Consider the following 22,510-nt stretch of genomic DNA (forward strand, 5'->3'; position numbering starts at 1 on the left):
GCGCGCGGGCTGCGGGCGGCTGGGGCACCCCGGGAGTAGCGGCGGCTCTCGCTGAGACGGCCGTGGCAGCGGAAGGTTCTCTCTCCAGGGCTGGACTTAATAACTTTGGAAGTGTCCACCAGTGTCACGTCCTGAACATGAGCCTCCTCCTCTCCTTCTACCTGCTCGGGTTGCTTGTCAGTAGCGGGCAAGGTAGGAGTGTGGTGCTTTATTGCATTTACTTTCCCTCCCCCTTCCATCCAACCCAGAGAGGTAGAGGGAGGTACAGGAAGATTTAAATGAAAGAAGTAAAGTTATAGTTATTGTTATTATTTTCGCTCTTTTAGCAGCCGCTAAAAAAAATCATCTGCATATTAAGAGAAAATATGGAATTGGAGATGAGCATCAGTGAGCAGGAGATTGAGGCAAACTGCTTTTTGGGGGGGATCTTGGCTTTTTCTGGTTGTCATGATCAAAAATTGGATGAGTATGTTGGTGTGTATTGACAGTTAAATATCTGAGGTTGCGGAGGGAAAGGGAACGGCGATGTTTTACAGAAGCAGCAAAAACTATATCGGCGTTAAACTCGTTCGTGAAATATCTGTTGTGTGCAAGATATTCAGTTCGTAGAGACTCTCTTTTTGCCCTTTCCCAAGACCTCAATTCCTGACTAGGAAGTGAACGATGATGGCTTATTCCTGTTGAAAACTGAGAGGAGAGAGGGGCCATGGATGTTGTAAGAAAGCAAATGGAAAAAACTGGAAATGTGTTGCAGTCATTCGTTTTCACCTACCCCTTTGTTAATACATAAAGGTTGAAAATTTTGATAACATCAAATTGCTATTACACCTGTAAGGGATTTTTTAGCTTATGGAGAACTAGTGAGTGTTTTTATCCCTTAAGAAAAGAAAATAGCATGCTAGAATAACCTGAGAATTTGTGGAAGCTACCTCTGTTTATCTGTATAGTGATAGTTGTGAATTTATCTTGCTTTTTTAGATAGTTCACATTCACATAAAACATATTTATAACAAATGGAGGCATTTTCAACTATCCAGACAAGTTTGGGCATTTAATTGGGGACGCAAAAGGCTAAAACATGCATTAGTGGAAACCTGTAAAGAAAAAAAAATAGCAGTTATTTCGCGATGTGTAGTAATTGCAGAGAACGTTATATTATTAGTATAGCATGAAATTGTTTTTGGAAGAAAAATAAGACAAGTTAGAATATTTCCACTATATTCAATTCTAGGCATTTTTTTTAGCCTTTTCTGCGTTGCTCATTTGGTCCAGCAGGGGGTGGTAGAACTCCATTTTAAGCCTAGAAATCGTTGTTCCTGCTCTTCCACACTCACTGGGTCCTTCTATCATTCTTTAGCAGGGCTTGACATTTTGGATATGAAACCTTCCTTTCTCTGCCCTTCTCCTCCCTAAAGCTATAATGTTAGTGGCTGATGAAACACGATTGGATGCAGATTTTATGTTCAGAATGCAAACACTGGATGTTGCTATAGTTTGTAAAGTGTCTTGGTAAGATGCTGCTCATTTTCCCTCGATATAGAGTATGCAAAATTTTAGTCACAGCGTAATTGCAGATATGTCCATCTGAAGCTAATATTAGCTCAATTGGTTAATTCAGTCACTATTATAGCAAAAATCAGCATATACTTTATGCCGTATAGATATGCTGCTTTTATTTTTGGAGAGCTGCTGATTATGTTTAGCTGTTCATTTATAATATAGACAGGTATTTCTGAATACTAAGAAGCAGTCTCTGAAAATTGCAATTAAAATCCCACTGCCATTAACCAAGTGTAGATAGTGTGGAGCAAGATGGGGCATAATAGGAAGCAAGTTTATGCAGACTTATGATTTCATTGTCACTGGTTTAGAGAATAGAAAATGTCTCAGTTGTGGAGTCTGTGAATTTACCATTGTAGACATTAAGTGTGCTGGAATTTGGGGGATACAGTGGAAATCTAGGAATGTTCAAATCAGTACACACACGTATAATTTGGTTCTATATATGTAACATAGATCCGAAATTGTGATCCACCTAATTTATAATTTTGAATGCAGGGTTATAATAAAGAAGAGCTCTAAGACTAAAGCATGCCTGAAGGGGAGCCCATATTCAACTGTAATAAAACAGGGAAGGAGGAGAGAATTGTTCTAAAGATCTCTCTATCCAGTACAATTTAAAAATGCATGACACTCATAGAGGCATAGGTGCACATCAGAGAGACCTAGCTTTTGTGAAACGAAACATGTAGTACTTCTGTGCTGTGTGTCCTAATGAAGTCAGAGATGCTTAGAAACAGCAAGGCTGATCCGGGAGTCCAATTCCTCTGTGCTAGTGTTTTGTTCTCCAATTAAGGTTGTAGCAGCAAGTATCAGATACACCACTGGCAGCAGTTTTGTTTTTGTTTTTTTTGTTTTTAAATGGATCTAGTGTAACTCATAATTTTGTTTGTTCTCTTGTAAAGGGGGGGCATGGAAAAGCCTCCAGTCAGTGATCCGTGAGCTTGCCTTAGAAATAGTAGATTCTAGCTTGCTGATTTATGTTTCCAACAATATACTTGCAGGGGATTTTATGAAGCATGATTGAAGCTATTGCTTTGGAAAGTGGTATGCAGTTAGACTGGGGAAAGGCAACGATGATGTATTTGCTTTTACGTAGTCAAAACGTTTTGAACTGCAGCAGTTGAATAGGAGAAAATGACAGAAGTGAAAAACTGACTAACTTAAGTGGATGCTAATACCATAATTAGCTAACATGGCCTAATAATTCTATTTCTAACTTTCAACACAACATTATTGTTCTACTGTAGTGAGAGCTTTTGTCATTGTACCAGAAATATTTCTTTAAAAAGCCTCTCATTTCCACTGCAAGATTAATACCTAATGAAGTAAGGTTGGGATTTAATTGTCAAGTGTCAATTCAATTGTCATGTGAATTTAATGTCAGTGGAAGGGACATTCTGTAACTCTAACTTCTACAATTATTTTTCCTTTGTATTCAAAACTTGTTTACAGCCTCTGTCATAAATTTCAAGTGATAACTTGAGTCTGCGATTCACAGTGCCTTTGCTGTTTGGATCTATGTAAATTCAGATTCTCAAACTGTAGTACGTATAGGTTGCTTCACTGAAGCCTTTTGAATTTCTAAAATTATTTTCTTCTTCTTTTAAAAATTATCCAAGTATGATTAATAAATGGCTATTACTGGATGTTCACATTATATGCAATAGAAGCATTACTGTATAAAAAGATAACGTAAGAACAGAGCTGTTCACCTCTCTTGCAACCTAGTTCACCCATAGATACATAGTCAGAACCCTTACCTAAGCCAAGATCACGGGGAGAGAGAGGTGAGTTGCCCAGTTAATTAGTTATATTTATGTTCACAGGCAACTGCTTCCATTTACTCTTTATGGCGAAGTACTAATAAGTCATCATTCATTAGAGAAGTGTATCTTCTAAAAATAAAGCACAGGTATGTGGGTGTCTACTGATGTCATGTCTTCAAGAAGCTCTCCACAAACCTATCTTCTGTGGAGGGTGTTATATAGATACAGCCTCTCTCACATCTTTTTCTGTTTACCCTGGTCTAATTCTTTGAGGTCAGCCTCTTTTTGTTAGGTTTCTATTGAATCAACTCTACATTCATTTGCACTTAGAGAAGATGGGCAATGTTAATTAATATCCTTATTGTCAGTGAATAACTCAGAGGGTTTCTTTCCATGCTTTATGTCAAAGGAGTTAAGCAGAGCATTTGGTCACTTTAGTTCTAATGCTGAATTGGAGCCCAGAGAGCAAGAAGGGAGATTGGTGAGTCCTGGGTGTTCAATGAGTCTTTTCAATGACACAGGGGGCTAATGTTCTCCCAGGGGTAACATCCTATTAAAGAAGCAATTAGTGGAACAAAAGAACCTCATTCAGTACAAGAAGAAAGTCAAACTTCATATAATTTAGTAAATAAAATGGCTTTCTTTCAGACATATAACTAGTTTGTAATGGGATTGAGAAATGACCTGCAGAGACTGAGGCTGGTAACCACGCTGAAGAGTGTAATTTGTTTTTGTCTGTTTCCTCGTGAGGGAGCCATGCAAAGGGAACCAGGGCTGTGAGTCTGAGGGCCCTGGAACTGGGCCTGCTACTTTCATTGGCTTTTGACATTTGGAAAACGATTTTAATTTATCTGTTTTCAGGGTCATCTCTCATAATAGTGAACTTTCAAGAGCTTGAAGAAAGTGCTCGATAAGTGGTAGAAGGCATCTGAATTGCTTTTGTTATTTGGGTCCAAAATAAAATTAATCCTCTGGGTGTTGTTGTATGCAAAATTTATAATTTTAATATTCTTATAAAGAGAATATCATTGTTTTTCAAGTTTTATTGACCTAGATTCTAAATTCCTTGTGCTCTTTATACTATCACAATTATGTTGAAGACAGGCCTGTTTAAAAGATTATAAATTAGTTTTAATTTTCCAAATTATCTGATATGAGAGCACTTTAAGATGCAACCAGTGCTTTTATGCTTTTATTAAATGTAATTTTCCTGAGCTTCATAGAGCCAAGCTATCTTTAATTGTTCAGCAAATAAAAGTGCTTCTATATGGAACTCTTTTAAATATTTTAATAACTTTTAAGTATTTATAATTATAATAATAGTACTGATACCAAATAGCTATCAGTGTACTTTCTAGTTCCTCATATTCACTTGTGCTACTAACAATAATTGAGAGAGGATGGAGAATTTGAAGACTGATGATGAGAGTTTGAAAATTTCGGGTCAATTGATCAAAGTTTTCTTGGCTCCATTTTGTTATTAAAACTAGTAGAGAAGGGGAAAGAACATTGGATTTGAAATTAGAAGACCTAGACCATTAAAAGTCTCTTGACTTTGAAGATGCAATTTAAACTCTCATAACTGTTATTTGCTTATTTGAAAATCTGATATAAATATATCTGGCTGTACTGCCATGTGGAGCAATTGCGATATGTGTAGCCATCTTGTAAAATGTCAACCCTGCTATGCCAGACATTGCTTATTTTTTTGATGTAATATTTATAAAGTTAAATCTGCCTGTGCTTTAGAAACATCTAATTTATTCAATTTTTAAAAATCATCATAAGCTCCTGTGTGATTAGAAAAACATTTTAGTGAGACAGAGATGATCTAATTTATTGATAAACTTGGCTCACTCATTATTTACTCATTCATCAAACATTTATTAAGTGTCTATGGTGCTTCAGACACCTTATTAGGCAGCATTCCTAAAAATGTTTGTATAGGTTGTATGAACAACTCCAGGGGGCGCCACTCATAGTCATATTTACTTTCAGGATACATATTTACTTTCACAATTTTCCAGCAGATGTCAGTAAAGGGTCTTGAGGAAGGGTTTTCTTTTTGTATAATGAATCCCTTCCATGGGCCAACACCAGGCTGGTATTAGTCACTGAGAGACTTAAGCTGGGCACATATTTAGGATAAGTGACTTACTGAAAGTATAATAGAAAAATAAAGGAATTAATTACTAGATCTCTGGTCTCTAAACTCTTAATTCAATTCTCTGAACACAAACCTTTTGCATTAATTAATAATTAATCTAACATTTCTTCAGCTCAAAGTAATGATAATACTTAAGTTCTATGCCATTTTGTCAGTAAATCAATTAATAAATACTTGTTCAGGCCTTACAATGAATGTAATGCCATCATTTTATAACCATACAGACCACTTTTTGAAAGTGCTTTTAACTACCTTATAAATTAATGATCATCGAGAATCTAAGGAACCATTAACTTTATTTTATGAATGAAGAAATTGAAATACAGAGGAATTATCTAATTTGCTTATATCAATTTTAGTAGTTATCTGGAATTAGGATTCAATATTCTCACTTCTAGTTCAGTGCCTATTTTTCAATGGACTTATTATTTGTTTGAAAATTTACATGTGTAGGGACTGGGTAGTGTATGGGATTCAATGCTGATAGTTGAGAAGAGAAAAATATAAATTTTAAAAAACCAAATAAGCAGATGAGAGATCAAGAAACTAACTGTTCAACCAAATGTTGCAAAATGACAAAAGAAATCATATAATCAATTAAAAGTAAATGGTTTAAGTAAGTCCTTAGGAATTCAGTACCTAGAAAAAGCTAAAATTTGTTGAGTGTGTACTGACAGGCTCCAAGTGCTTGTATTAACTAGCCTAATATGTACAAGAATCCTCTGATTATTATCACATTATTATTCCCCTTTTACACTTGAAGGCTATAGAGCATAGAAAATTTAAATAACTAAGCTTGCACAGCAAGGAAACAAAGATTCAAATGCAGGACATGTGCAAAGACTTGCCTGTTAGCGAGGATGCCACCTGCTACTCACAGAAGCAGTTGGGGCTTCAACGTGGTAATAGTAAATTGAGAAAATAATACAAGGAGAAAAAAAAGAAAAAAAATCAGAAGAAGAAGTTGTAGGAAAGGAGGCGACTGTTCAGAGGACAGTAACTATTCGATTTAATTAAGATTTGGAAAGGTGAGTTGCTGGATTCAGTTATGGAAACACTGGTGGGATCAGAAGGCAGGAGGCATGGAGGCCAAGCCGAGTTTGAAGCTTTCGTGTAGGTCTTTGGGAGCCATTGTTTGGGCAGGAGAATAACATGACTGAGATTTCGTTTTGTTTTTAAGTATACAGGCCACATGACGGTGGACCAGCGGGAAATGAAGGGAGTAAGTGAGCATGACACATGTTTCTATAGCAGAATTAATGGATCTTAATAACACATTTGATTTGGGAAATTGAGAGGAAGGCGGTGACCAAAGTTTTAAGCCTATTTGACAGGAAGAATGGTTATATCTTAATAGAAGTAGGGAAATAAAGAAAACCATTTATTCTAGGCAAGTGTAGTTTTTTTTGTTTTTTGTTTTTGTTTTTGTTTTTTTTTGGCTGTATATAATTTTCTAAAATGATATGTGGAGTTTGAGGTATCCATGGAACATCTAGATAGAAATGTCAATAAATTTGGAAAGGCAGACTATTGATCTTTGTCATTTCTTCAGGATCTTTCTCCACTTTTATTAACTTCTCTTTCTTCCATCATCATTTGTACTCTCAAATTATTTAGCGTGTCTGGAATTTTGGGTAAAATCTAAAAAGCATGTAGGTCTAGTTTGTTTTATTATATATGCTTCATTAATTTTCTCTGCTTATCCATAGTGGTTTTTTTTTTTTCTTTTTTTCTGGGGAAACTCAAAAAAGAAACATGATACAATAAAGAAGAACGAACCCCCTTCCCCCAAAAACTAAACTAAAACAAAAAAACAACAAAAAAAGAGAAACTTGATAGTAAATATGTAGAGTTGAAGGTTTTTCTATTACTATCCAAGGGAACTAATATTTTTGAAGCCTACTCTATATTTAAGAGCAGTGCTATGCATTTTCATATACCTCATTTAATCCTTATAAAATCACATTCGATAGATGCTGTTTTGTGATTGAGTATCAGATTTGCTTAGAGCTATTAAGTATGTTTTGTTGCCGACATCCACATTTATAGCCAAAGAATATCAAATACATTTAAGGCATAATTCAGTATTTTCTGCTTCAGGGTGTGTTTCTTTGATGCATATTATCTCATACACTCTTGGCAAATAGGGGAATGATGCAAGAATTGTATACATATATAATTTCTTCAGCTCATTTATTTTTAAGCGATCAAGAGCAAGCTTTCTCACAATTAAAGAAGAAGCCTGAGCAATCTATGAAGGTGTTAAGAAATATATGAAAAATCAACTCAAGTGCCTTTTCTTAGTGCAAATATTAGTTTCTTTAATGGTTTTAAGAACCATCTTGATTTTACTATATTATGTATCTGGCAATGTTTAGAGTACAGCTGAAGAAACTGGGAAGTCATTTTGTTCTGTGTCAAAGTGATGTGTTTGTTTGTTTTATTTATTTTTTATTTTTTAAAAGCTACACCCTGGATCATAGTTTTCATTTTAAAGTGAATGCCCTTCAGGATTTGCATTTTGAGAGAAAATGCAGAAGCTAGGTATAAATACCAGTAGAGATTAACTGTGCTAGTATTTTAATTAAGATTTTTATGGTTATTGTTAGTGCTTGGTTACACATTTCTGTAGGTTTTGAATGTTCTGACCTCTGATCTTATCTTTTCCCATCAGCCAGGATATTTTTTACTGCATAGTTTTTCAGACATCAGCATTTTCAGGGATGCAAATATGGTGATAGAGCAGAAACACATGCCACTACTTGTAAAATAAACCAATGTAATATGACTAAGACCTATGTTATAGCATAAAAGAGAATGGTGATTACACTTGTGCTTTATTCTATGTATGAGAGGGTTTGTGGAGTTTTTCTATTATTGTAACTCATCTATTCCCAACCAGTTTTCTAGTAACTGTAATACTACCCTTTCTGGTTATTTTTATACTTGTTCCCCTACTAATTTCTCTCTGAATATTAGTATCTACCAATCACAAATATTGACTATATTGTCTGACCAGAGCAGTCACATTTTTATATCATAGTGATAACTTTGTATCATCTATGAAAGGAAATGCTAACCATTGATTATGTGAAGATTAAAATATAACATGAAGTGTATGCCATATATTTAGTGTCTGATCAATGCTGTTTATCTGTTTTTTCATTTAAAATATTTTTGCTTACATAAAACACTTATAATTGGAGTCCTACAATTGTCATGAGAAGTAATACTATTCTTGATTTAGAAAAGAGGAAAACGAACTTCAAAGTGGTGAAATAACTTACCCAAGAAGAAAGACACAAAACATGGTAGGATCAGGACTTGGTATAAATATTTATTCTAGATACAGTATTTTTTCCTATTGTAATGTCTCTGCTTTAACCTAAATAATATTTCACTCATATCTGTGGAGCAGTTCTCAAAATTAATTTTGTAGTACAGTACATACTTTATGCCATTATGCCCTTCAAAGTTACCTTTGGACTGCGTTTACGGACACATGCTGTTAATTTTAATTAGAGGTCTACCTTTTATTTGAATTATTTGGTAGTTCTGGACTTAGAACTGTTAAGACATTTTCATTTTATTCATTTGCATAATCCTATTTTTTCAGCCTTATGCTTGCTGTACACACCAAACCTGTACCATTCTTGGAATTCCTAGACTTGGACCCTGTGTCTACACAGCTCATATATTTTACACTTTTCCTGTCTTTCCTTGCCTGGATAATTGCTGTTATCTTTCTTCAAGACTCAGCTCAAGCATCTCATCCTGAAGACATCTTTATTTCTTTCAACAAATATCCATTAGTTACCTACTATATACTAGTCAATGTGCAAGGCATTGAAGGTCCAGTCTAAGATGGTAATTAATGTACCCGAATTCTGCATGTCAAACTTTACTGTACTCCACTGTGACCTTCATGTGAACTCCATGAGAGCAGGAACGGCTTTTCAATCTGGCTTCCCATTAAATAGAATGCACTTGATTAGAGAATTTGCTGTAAATTCAAATATGTATTACTGGAACATAGTAGATCTTTAGCAGATATATTCTGAAGCAATATCTCATTACCCAGCAGAAGAAAAGCAAAATGACTGACTGTTTAAAATATGTGTTTACTAAACTTTAGATAATTATTTGGTTGGTTGGAATATACTATTTATTTGTCTGTGTATTTATTTTAAACATTTCATTTATATCACTGGTGTGTATGGGATAGGCCTTCACTTATAAATATGTTTATAAAATAATCAAGTCAGAGTGATTATAACTCAGAAGGAATAGCAAAGATGACCTGCCTTATCTCTCTTATGTTGAAAATTGATTAGACTGGTAGTAAAACAAATTTTTAAATCTTGCTATAAGATTTGTTCTTTGAAGCCTTAACTGAGGCATAGGAGACGGTTATACAGTTGAGGTTTCAAAATCTAGAATGTAGAGAAAAATAAATGAGGAAGATAAAATGATAGAGATATAATTAAACAGATTAGATATTATCAATAATAAATATCTGATATGTCAATAGAATAAGTATTTAAAGTCCTCAGAAGTCAAGGTGATCCCCTGGAGTTAATTAAAAGTTGATTATTCAATCAAGAATTAGTGGAAGCCAGTTCTAAACTCTATGTATAGAAAGACAGGTAAGAGGAGAGGTTTTTTTTTCCCCCATTAATACTTGGATTTTGTCTTACCCTCTTTTTTTTTTTTTAATGAAATTCAGCTTAACCACAATGCATTCTCTCTTTTCTGGTAGCCATATTTTGTTATGATTTTATAATATTCTCTAGGTCTAACTTTAGTGATAAAAGCATTTAATTAGACAGAGTACATTTTCAGATAATCCAGAATATCTTTAGCATCTATTTATTTGTCTGCCTGTCATTTATCCACTAATGTTACCATTATTGCGTATGCCACTTTTAACTTGAAACACAGTTTGCAATTAAAGATATGACTACTGCTTCTAATTTATCCATTTTAACTTTCATTTTCCCCCTCAAATTTCACATGATTTATAATCACTTTAATTGATTATCTACATGAGTCATTTTCTTTTTCCTCAAAGCCCACTCAAAAGCCCCATGCTAATGCATTTTACCTCTGTGGGGATTGCATGTGGTCTGCAATTTAGAAACAAAACTCAGTATAGGTTATTAATTATTTGCTATCATCTATACTGAAAATTTCCACAGCCATATTTGATATGAAATCTTCAAGTTTAATATTCTCATATTAAAATAACAGTTAGTATAGAATTCTGAGCAATTATGAAATACCCTAAGTTGCTAATGTATTTCTCTTTCAAGTACCTGTTCCGTTTCTATTGTAATGAAACACTTTATTAAAAAATACCCTCCATTCAACACTGTGCATTACTACCGAGATTGGTAAATAGTGCCTTATTTAAGCAGAATGTATTTTTTATTGCTAGGAAAATCAGAAGATTAAACTTCTTGACTATGGTGGAGAAGAGGATTTATTTATTAGTTACCTTTCACTTGTCCTTTCCCATTTGGCTGCCTCTCACTCCTATACCTCATTTACAAGTGTCCATATCTCAAATGATGTATGTGGCTGCGGATGTATGACAGGAGAAGAGAGGTCCTCAGAAAGGAAGTAGCTTTTACTAATTGTGACTCCAAACAGGGCTAATTGTGACTGAAACACATTCTTATCACTGAGCAGAAATGCACGTGGAGAGCTGAAACTGAGAAAGGAAATACTAAGTAAAGATCAAGCACTCTTTTGTTTCAAGGAGGATAATTCATCAGCTAAAAAGGAATGGGGAAGTGGGTGGTGGCTCAGTGTAGGCAGTGGGATAAAATCTGACATAGTGAGGTGCGTACAAGGGGGAACGGAGATGCCCAACAGAACAGGGTGGTGATAGGCAACCTCGTTCCCTCCATGAGCAGTGTCTGCAAGTATTTGATGAATTAATTGACTGACAGGAGTGTCAAAGATCAACAAAGCCAGATACTACTTAAAGTGGTAAGAACAGATTTTAATCAGTAATATACTATATTAGGAATGTAGCGTATTACTGTCTTCAACAGGGTTAAGAGCCCAATGTGAATTTAAAACTTCGATTTGCACAGAGGTGACTAGATCTTTTAAAGGGAGAATGAGAGAATAGGGAGCAGGGTGAGTGGAAGCTCAGAAAAGTGAAAAATTGTGAAAAGCAGAAAGGGAATTGGTTGGTTCATGTGAAACTCATCTGGATTTGTTCACTGGCGCTTATTAGAGTCCGGCTCCTGTTCCCCCACAGAGGCTGGGAAGCCGAGGCCCTAAGCTCAGGTGATGACTGGAACAAACAATAAGTTATTTTGCAGCCTTGAGGTTTTTCAGGCAACCACTCCTAGCGGGGTTAGCATCATCCTAGGGATGCTTCCTCGAGCTGTTAAAAAATTACTTTAGTGTTTCGTTCAAATCTTAGTAGACCAGGTTGAGGCCTCATTGAGAAGAGGGCTCAGCAGAGCCTGACTAGAGTTTGGTGCAGAAGAGAATCTTTGTCAGATGAAAATCTGTCAGTTACCCTTCAGGGTACTTGCATATTGCTGACCTCATTTTTATATTCACCACATACGTAGGAGTCCTGAAGCATTATGCTACAGATGAGGAAACTGAATTTCATAAAAGTTAAGTAGCATATAATAAGTAAAGGACTCAACATGCAAATTCAGTTAATATTTGGTTCTAAAACTTTACTCATTTCACTAAAACACGGTTCCTTTGAAGTAGCAAGGAATTGCTGAAGAAAGAAAGCATTGGGAGTAGCTCTCCTTTCAGATTTCTTTCGGGCCATTTCTTTTGATTAGCCAAACTCTAGGTGTGTGAGTACTATTTAAATTAATGAATGAGTAAATCTTTTAGTGATCCAGAAGGTTAATGAGCACAGAAAACTAATAGAATTTAGAGATATTGGGCTCAGAGTGGTTGCAAGGTGGGGCAGTTTGATTGTTCAGGTTAGTATAATTCATTAAAGGCTATATAACATTAATATTTAAATATAAACTATATTTTAAATGGCTTCTCATTGTGAAACACTGTAATTATTAATAATTTAGCAAGTCATCAATTGTGGTTTACTTTCTGAATACTTTCACAATGAAATTACATCAGTGTAGTATGCTTTTAGGGTCAAATAAGAGAAGAACGTATTCAAAATGGCTTAAAAATAAAAATCTATTATAGCATGAAAAAAGGAATCTGAAGGCAGGTTTGGGGGTTCATGCTTCTCCTTAGTTTTGGCTTTTTTTTTTTTCCTTGACTTAATGGAAAAAATATGGCTGCAGCAGTTTTACCTATCAAATCCTATGCAATAAAATCTGAAGTTAAGAAAGAAATAAATATTTCTTTTACTGGACTTATTTTAATAATAAAGGAAAAAAAATTCAGATATCATTCAGCAGACTTTCCCTCAGTTCTCATTGGCTAGAATTGCTTCATATGAACTCCCTTAAACCAATCACTGGTGAGGATGGCATTACCATGATTTCCCTTGACTAATCAAATCCATGCAGTTACTGAGTAGTAGATCAGCTTCCCTTCAGGCATGTGACTGGCCAATCAAATTCAGTGTTCATTTAGAAAGAAACGATGAGGGAGGGGAAATAGTATATGGTAAGTAGTCAAATGTAGCTGTTGCAGGGATATTGAATGGGCCCTTTTTTTGGCAAAGAATGTAAACAATATCAATAGTCAATATTTATTAAGCACTTAACAATATACCATGTTTGGATGCCTTGTATGTGTGATTTAATTTAATTTTTCAAGCTTCCTTATGGGTTTGATTCTGTTTTATAGAAGGGGATACAAAGAAATATTGAAGAGTTTGACTTGCCAAACTCACAAAGCTGCTCAGTGGCAAAAGTGGGATTGTAACCCTAGGCTGGCTGGAAATGAGTCATCTTTTCCTGTCCAGTCCCTATAAAAGGAAACTGTTAACATCGTGCATAGTTTTACTATCGTTTAGTTTAAGAATGGTAGGTAAGGATATTAGCTTCCTTAGTGAAAAGGTTATGTCCTGGAAATCTCCTAAACTATTATGGTCGATCTCATTTAATATCTATATTTATATACCTTTCACCGTCTTTTAAAAATTTATAAATAAGGACATTAAGGGATGGAGAGATAGAGCAATTTACCTGAGGTCACATAGCTATGAACTGTCCACAGTGTGATTTGAATGAAGGCTTATTTTGAGTTTGAAGGCTTGAGTGCCTCCCATTGTACCGCGTATGAAGACTGTGGTTAAAATATGGCAGGGGTAGGGTAAAAGTTAAGGAATAAAATGAACTGCATAAATCTGACTAGCCCTCCAGAAGTTTACAAAATAAAGAGCTAATTTTTTAAAGGAAATATATTTAGTTGCTTTTATTTATCCCCCCAAAGTGGACAGGAAAATAATGTTCTCAAGTTTAAGGAGACCTAGAAAAATATTCATTTGATTTCTGGAAGAGTTGAATAAAAAATAGAAATGAGGACTAGGTCTTCTTTAGAGGGAGATGTAGAAATGAAAATGAGGAATATTGATTTGAAATTCACTGCTGAGACAGGTAAAATATTGAAATTAGTAGACTCATAATCAGGATTCTAATCTAATGCATTCCTAGACCAAGATATGAACTTAACTACACTAGTTCCTGACCTCTAGATGGTTTCGTCCTGAGACCACATAGTGAATTAAAAGGCAGGATGGAGACTGAGGTGCTTAGTATATAAAACTATGTGCTTACTCTGTAATTATTGTTTCTTAGATAGCCATTCTGTTGTTTTTTTTTTTTTTTTTTTCCCTATGCCAGGAACTCTTACTGACACTGTTCTTTTTTGAATGGCCAAATATGTAAATGTGTGTGTGTGTGTGTGTGTGTGTGTATACATATACATATATATATACAAAAACTTTGGAAAGTCATTCCATTATTTCGTGTTGTGTCAGAATGTTTGCTGTATTTATTTCATTAGTGCTGAAATTCATAAATATTTTAAATGACTTGTTTTTTGCTGCTCTTTTCCTCTAAGAAGAAAATGTACTCCATGATAAAACATTGGACTTACTATTCACACTTTGTATAACTGAAGACTAATTAGTGTTTAATTTCTCAAGACTGCAAAACAATATCTGTTGTCTTTCTGTTACACAAAATGAACAGCTAAACAGCTCTCTCATCTTATTTTTTTCAAAGAAACTCCCAGTACATAAGCATTCATAATTTATCTTGTTTTCCATCAAAACATATTCCCTCAATGTAGATAAAATCAGCATTTGGAACATGGATGCTTCAGTTCCAGCTTAGGAGCTGCGATTGAAATGCATGTGCGGGCTTGAATTCTTCGTTTTCATTTCCCCCAATTTGTAATTGAAAAGTTGAAGGCTGCTAACAGTGTTATGCTCTCCTTTAGATCACATTGCACAACTTATAACATTTATTGTTTCGAAGCTGCTGAACAGATTATTTAACATATTTGCAAAACCACAATAAGGATTGAATCATAAAATTGTAGATACAAAGTTCTCTTGTATCTCGGTGGTCGATTGCCACGTCCTTTTTGAGGATTACTAAATAGATAATCTGCTTCTATTTCTGATGACAGAGAACACATTCGTTTGTGTAAAGAGCTTTTGTGAGATATGTTGATAATGTTTTTCGTATAAAGTATTTCCAGATTTGCATGTATTCAAGGGAGCCAAGTTCACTTATTTGCAGCAAAGTAATAGTGTTCAAATTAGGTAGTTTCTGTTAATTTTATTATTGACTGGTTTATGATTTTATGGAAATAAAAAGTAATTTGAGAGGAGCCTTCCTTTTTCAATAAATGACATTGAATGGTCCCAGTTTTAAAGGTTTCTTTGATTTTTAGTGCCTATGGTTTGGTGACACCAGTCAATATTGTTTCTAAAGTGTTCAAAATGCACATCACGTGGCTGGTTGTTGAAGTGTTCTGGCTGAATGGTTGGATACTAAGTGGATTTGTGCCAGCACATGGCAGTCCCAGGCATTAAAGCTAATGGCTGCTGAGTACCAGGGCAAAACTATTTCTTATGCACAAGTTGGTAGTGGTTTCCTGTGAATAAATTTGGGTTCTATAGCCCAAATGATATCTTCAGCAAGTAATTCAACATCTGTGTTTTATTTCTACCATTGTTTCCCACTCAGTGAAGCCCAGATCTCTACTTATAAATTAAAACTCTAAGTATCTTTACATTCTCTTTAGCTTCAAAGCAAAATTTTTGATATCTTTACTTGCAAAATTTTTTATTTTTGTTTGTGAGCATGCAAACGCTTTGACCCTTCAAAGTATTCTTCCATGCCAGAGGCTCTGTGACGGTTAAGAGCGCAGAGTCTAAAATTTGGCAGATTGGAATTCAAATCTGGCTCACCCACTTGCTCTCTTGAACAAATGATACACTTTTCTATTCCTTAATATTCTCATCTGTAAAATGGGGATAGTAATAATACTGCTCCCAAAGTAAGTGTTCAATTAATGTTAGCTATCGTCATTAGTATTACTGTAAGGCAAGTTATAATTACATGATTTTTTTCATTTGATTTTCTTTACTAATTTTAAAAAAATTTAAATTAGTTTCAAGTATACAGTACATTGGTTAGACATCTATATAGTTCATAAAACGACCCCCCACAATTGCTCCCTTCCTCCCCTGGCCCTCCACCTAACCATCATATTAATGCTAACTGTATTCCCTCTGCTGTGCTCCCCATCCCCGTGACCATCTATCAACTACTAATTCGTACTTCTTTAATTCTTCACTCCATTATCCCAGCCCCCCCAAATCTCTCCCCTTTGTCCGTCATCAAATTTTCCACTATATTTGTGAGTCTGTTTCTGATTAACTTGTTCTTTTTGTTCCTTAGATTCCGCATATAAGTGAAATCATATGGTATTTATCTTTCTCTGTCTGACTTAATTTACTCAGCATAATAACCTCAGCATAATAATCCATCGATGTCATTGAAAATGGTAGAATTTCATTTTTTTTAATAGCAGAGTAATATTCCATAGTATATATGAACCATAATTTATTTATCCAATTGTCTACTTTATTAACCAAGCTTCTTTGAAAGACTTCCAAAGAGAATTTGGCTTTATGAAAACAATGCTCTGGTAAGATGTCAGAATGTTTATTTTGAGATAGTTATTAGTTTTTGGAAGCCACGTTATCACTGTATTATTGATTACATTCTGTTTAGTTTTCCCACACTTAGCCACAGGCAGGTGGCAGCTGCTAAGTTTGGCAGTTTGGGCCTTTATGGTATCTGGGCTCTCTGCTCCTCTGAGTTAGCTGTTTATCATCATGGTGGATGATTCCATAGCTGAGGCAGAATGAAAAATTGAGGGTAATTACTCAGTTTATTACTTGGCCAACTCAGAACTGTCTAACGCCAGAATCCTGTGCAAAGTCCAGTCTTTTTTTTAGGGCTTCCCTCCTCTTTCAGTAATCCTACTTAGACTCCTGTCTGGGTTTAGGTGGAAACCTACTTTCCTTGTTTGCTTTTTCTCCAGTCTTCTTCATCATCAGCTCAAATGCATCTCTTTGCTCCACCTGGACTTTGGGTGGTATCTGTACTACTTGCTGTTGGATCACAAACTGGTCCAAACTTGCCCCCCTACATGGTGGGCAAGGAGAGACTGAAGAAAGAGGCAGGCCACTCTAGATTGGTAGGTGGTGAGTTTAATAAACAAGGGAACTTACATACAAGGCTGGTCTTGGGCAGCCACAAGACCAGTAGATGTCTTCACCCGCCTACCAGAATCTTAAAAGTTTATGTAGAGAGCGTAACTGTGGTTAATCACATATACTATCTAGATGGGCTCAACAATACCATACTCTCTCAATGCTTTGTCCTTGAAAACAGAAAACCGTGGGAATGGTGATCAGGTCATACATTCCAAAGACAAGAGAGAGGTGAGGAGTTTCTGATTGCCCAAGTCCAGCTTGCAGGTCAGCTGGTGGTCATTTCCTCTGATGACCTCCTCCAACCTGGCATTCCATGTGGTCTGATTCCAAAGAGAAGTCATAGCCCAGTGGTTCCCACACTACTGGAGAAGGCCCCACCCCAGCGCCCATTGGCTCTGGTTGTGCTCAGAGGATTAGCATTTCCTCCCTCATGACCTGGCTGATGGTGTTACCCTCCTTACCTGTGCTACTGGGTTCCCTAGTTGAAGCTTTAGTTATCTTTAACACCCACTTACCCCCACCAAGGCGGTTCAGTGACAATTTATTTTCCTAAGATCTGCATCATAATAAAGGAATTATGGGAGCACTTTCTAAATCTTTTCCACATTGCAGTGGAATCTGAGGACTTGGGGGCGGGTGGAGCACAACTTGGGTTGTTTTCGGCCAGCTGGATACCTTCATCCTGGTTCCCTACTGCAGTCGGGCATTCTGGTACTGCTTTGCTTATAGGTGGGAAACAAAGACAAAATCTGTTCGCTGTTAGAATCTTTGAGTGGTGGTGCTGGTAGCAGAGATTATGATGGTAGGGATGATAGAGCAGGCTGGCCGGGTGCCTTTGGGGTCCTGCCTAGAATTTCAACACAAGGAAGAAGAAAGTAACCGTGTAGGAGATACTTGACAATCTTTCGTTTTCATTCTTACCAACAACTAGTTGCATTCTTCTTGTTTTTTAGGGAATTTGAAACTATTCTTAGAGCAGGTGTACTTTTCTTTTACTATGAATCACATTATAAACTCTTTCTTCAATCTGAGCACTTAGTTATTGATATATTTCAAAAGACACTTATGAATATACTTTCTTTCAAGTGCCTGGATTTCGATGCTAAAATTCTAGCATTCAAGGCTATCCATTCTGCCATGCTTTATTTAAAAGTGCTGTTTGGAAATCAAAACTGATATTGACTTCTTGGTTCTCCACTCTTGCAGTTCCTAAAAGGATAGATGGCTCAGCTAACTGGGTGGAAAGTTACAGAGTCTGGGACTTAGAGAACTGTAAGGCGTGATAAAGAATGTGTAGATGTGTAAGAAAGAATTGTAAATACAGAAGAGGAGAGAAAATTGGGTAGATGGTGTTTATTATGTTTACAAAAAATAAAAGGTTGACATGATCCACCACTCTAGTCTTGAATTAATTTTATAGAGGTAGCTTTTTTGACCTTTCACTATGTGGCATTTTTTAATCTCTCCACTTAACGTCAGATTATCCTATAAAATGAAGCTCAAACCCACTTCAGTTTTGAAACCTTTCTTAATCATTACAAACCGTTTTCTGTCTCTTATAAACCACTAGAGTGTAGATTAGTTCTGCTTATTTTAGATTTCATACAGCCCTGCATTATTTAAGTTTTTAATGTCATTAATTGTATCTTCTAAATCAGATTCTAAGTTTATAGACAAAAGTTTTATGTTATGTGGTGCACATAGTGGATGCTCAGGAAATTGTTGAAAAAAAACAAATGATCATCTTATGTTGCTATTTATATTTTGAATAGAGAATTAAACTATCACTATATGAATGTGAGTTAAATAAAATAAATATATGGCTCTGAGGGCTGTTATAACTGAGCATGTTATACTGACGCATGTTCTAGAACATTTGCACTTTTAAAGTCTTTAAAGATAAACATACATAGTTTTGGTAAAATTTTAAATTAGTCAATGTTACCCCTAACTTCTTTCAAACTATGTACTTAAAATTTAATTAAGGATGTTTGTTATTAATAAATAATATTTTTCTTCTCAACAATTTCATAGATTTTCATGGAAAAAAGCAAGTGAATGTAATAGTCAAAAATCCAGAAGTTTATCTTTGTGTATCTGCTTTAGTTAGTTATATGTATATCCTACCAACCTGAATTAGTTCAATTTTTTCCTGACCCTAAATATTCTATAGCAGAATCAATTTTGGTTATATAAAAATATGGAAGGACTTATCAAACGGCACTCTTCAGGTAAATATTACTTGAATTATTTTGTTACTAAAACTATTAGTTAATAATTACACTAAAGTTAATTCATTCTGACTGCTTTCTGTCTAAAAAATACTCATATAACATATCTGGAAACAATTGCAAAATGTTTTTGATGTCATTACTTTTAAATAGTCCATTTGCATTCACATAACTTTATAGAGTATTAATAATTTTTGAATAATTTATTGTTGAAAATTCTTAATGTTTCACTCTAATGAAACAAATATTAAAACTCTTATAATCTCTTTTCAGTTTAAGGAAATTTAATTTTAACAGGGAAAAGGTTCGAAAGTCAGAAGTGATTTTTGTATGGACATGTCTCTTACAATAATTAAATAACCAAAATAGCAATAGCAAAGGCCTAATAAAAGTTAAAGTAGAAGTCAACCATCATACAAGTGTCTGTGATATTAAACAAAATATTCGAAAATATTTAATTAATTTTTAATTATTGGGGTGACATTGGTTAATAAAATCATATGTTTCAAGTGTACAGTTCAATATATGTCATATGTATATTGCATTATGTATTCGCCACCCAGAAGTAAATGTCTTTCTGTCACCGTATATTTTATCCCCTTTATCCATATCACCTCCCCACTCCCCCACTCCCTCTGGTAACCACTAATCTGCTGTCCATGTCCAATGGTCTCTGTTTGGCATGTTTGTTTGTTGCTTTCAGTTTTATATCCCACATGTACGTGAAATCATATGGTTCTCAACTTTTTCCACCTGACTTATTTTGCTTAGCATGATAATCTCGATCCATCCATTTGTTGTCACAGATGACAGTATTTCATCTTTTCTTATGGCTGAGTAATATTCCATTGTATGTATGTACCACATCTTCTATATCCAATTATCTATTAAAGGGCACCAGTTTTTTCCATGTCTTGGCCACTGCGAATAGTGCTACAGTGAACATTGGGGTGCATATGTTTTTGTAGATAAGTGTTTTCAAGTTTTTTGGGTGAATACCCAGAAGAGGGTCATATGGTAATTCTATTCTTAATTTTTTGAGAGCCTCCATACTGTTTTCCATAATGGCCATACCAGTTTATATTCCAGCAGTGTATAAGGGTTCCTTTTTGCTCATAACCTCTCCAACACTTGTTATTAATTGTTCTGTTGATAATAGCCATTCTAACAGGTGTGAAGTGGTATCTCATGATGGTTTTGATTTGCATTTCTCTAATAGCTAGTGAAATTGAACATCTTTTCATATGTCTGTTGTCCATTTGTATGTCTTCTTGGGACTGAAGGACCTATATACTGAAAATATAAGACATTATCAAAAGAAATTAAAGAAGACACAAAGAAGTGGAAAGATTCTGTGTTCAAGTCAACACAGTTAAAATGACCATATTACCCAAAGCAATATGCAGATTTAATGCAATCCCCATCAAAATCCCAATGGCATTTTTCAAAGAAATAGAACAAAATATCATCAGATTTGTATGGAAGAACTAAAGACCCCTAATAGCCAAAGCAATCCTGAGAAAAAGAACAAGGCTGGAGGTATTACTCTGCCTGACTTCAAATTTTACTACAATGGGACAACAATCAAAACAGCATGGTATTAACAGAAAAACAGACACAAAGACCAATAGAACAGAATTGAGAGTCCAGAAATAAGCTCCCTATATAGGTGGGCAAATAATTTTCGAAAAAGGAGCCAAAACATACAATGGAGAAAGGAAATCCTCTTTAATAAATGATGCTGGGAGAATTAGAAAGCCACACGCAGAAGAATGAAACTAGACTGCTATCTGTCACCGTACACCAAAATTAACTCAAAATGGATAAAGGCTTTAATATAAGACCTGAAACAATAAATTACATAGAAGAAAACATAAGTACTAAACTCATGAACCTTAGATTTAGAAAGGATTTTATTAATTTGATCTCAAAGGAAAGGAATTAAAAGCAAGAATAAATGGATAGGACTATATAAAATTAATTTACTTTAAATATATTAGGATTTATAGTCGGCAAATGCAAAAATTTTTGGTTACACCATGAAAAATATATATATTTACATATATACATGCACATGATAATACTCTTAAAAATCAAAATAAGATTATGAGAAACAGGCAAAATAATAATATAAAAAATATAAGTTATGTTTTTTTCATTTAAAGTTACATTTAATTCAGAGTTTTTTGGGAAAAGGGGAAAAAGAGAAGATGGGATATTAATTTTTATTATCAAATGAGGAAACCATATTCTTTATCCAGAGGGAAGGTTAAAGTTATGGTTTAGCTATTTAAGTCAGAAATGATGATGACTTGCATTCTGCTGTTTGGAAAGATCTAGAAATTTTTTTAATAATGCCATTTCATGTAATCATCCTTGGAAAGAGTCTAAGACATAGCAGATTATATTAATCTATGCTATCATTTACATATATATAGATATGTAAATTTATATATATATATATAAATCAGAAATGAGCAGTTTATTATTATTTATTGTTTAGTTTACATTTTTAGATAGTTTCATGATATTAGATTTTTTATGTTAAAGTAAGATGTTAAACCATAATTTAAAGTGATGAATCATAAAAGAAAAATTTACAAATATATCTTTAAGATTTTTGGCTTCTATTTCATTCACTCATTTATATTTCTCAAATCTTTGGTTTGTGCAGCCTTTGAACCTATGGGTAATAAAAGGATTTATAAGCCCTGTATCATTTTCTCAAGGGGTTTAACCATCTAGCATCAGTAATAATACACTTATTCTCAAAGCAATAATACAAAGAATGTGTGATATTTCCATATAAGTGACAAAATGTGATATCAGCCTGTGAATACAATTTGATTATATGGGTGTGCATGAAGTGCCGAGAATTTGATTGAAATAGCACAGTGAGAATGAGTCTCTAGGAAGAACTAGAAAATCAACCAGCTTTGTTCTGCTTACCTACATTATCAGCTCCTTGATGATACTGCTGTCAATGGTATTAGAAACTTGCTTTTGCTCACATACTTCTCTTCTGGAGCAAAGAAGATGGTTAGGTTTTGTGTTTTCCAAGAATACCTGTAAAAAAACA

At 34.7% G+C, this 22,510-nt stretch overlaps 1 protein-coding gene across 2 annotated transcripts in view; it reads left to right on the forward strand.

Moving 5' to 3' along the window:
* Positions 1 to 6: 6 nt before the first annotated feature.
* NCAM2 (neural cell adhesion molecule 2) overlaps positions 7 to 22,510 on the forward strand; it is a 413,016-nt gene continuing 390,512 nt past the window's right edge. For both annotated transcript variants that reach the window (XM_006908233.1, XM_006908234.1), the window contains exon 1: positions 7 to 192. In XM_006908233.1, the coding sequence (XP_006908295.1) occupies positions 138 to 192 (55 nt within the window). In that variant the 5' untranslated portion in view covers positions 7 to 137. The remainder of the gene's footprint in view (positions 193 to 22,510) is intronic.

The sequence above is a fragment of the Pteropus alecto genome, unplaced genomic scaffold (assembly GCF_000325575.1).
Source record: "Pteropus alecto unplaced genomic scaffold, ASM32557v1 scaffold81, whole genome shotgun sequence".
In the NCBI taxonomy this organism is placed as follows: domain Eukaryota; kingdom Metazoa; phylum Chordata; class Mammalia; order Chiroptera; family Pteropodidae; genus Pteropus; species Pteropus alecto.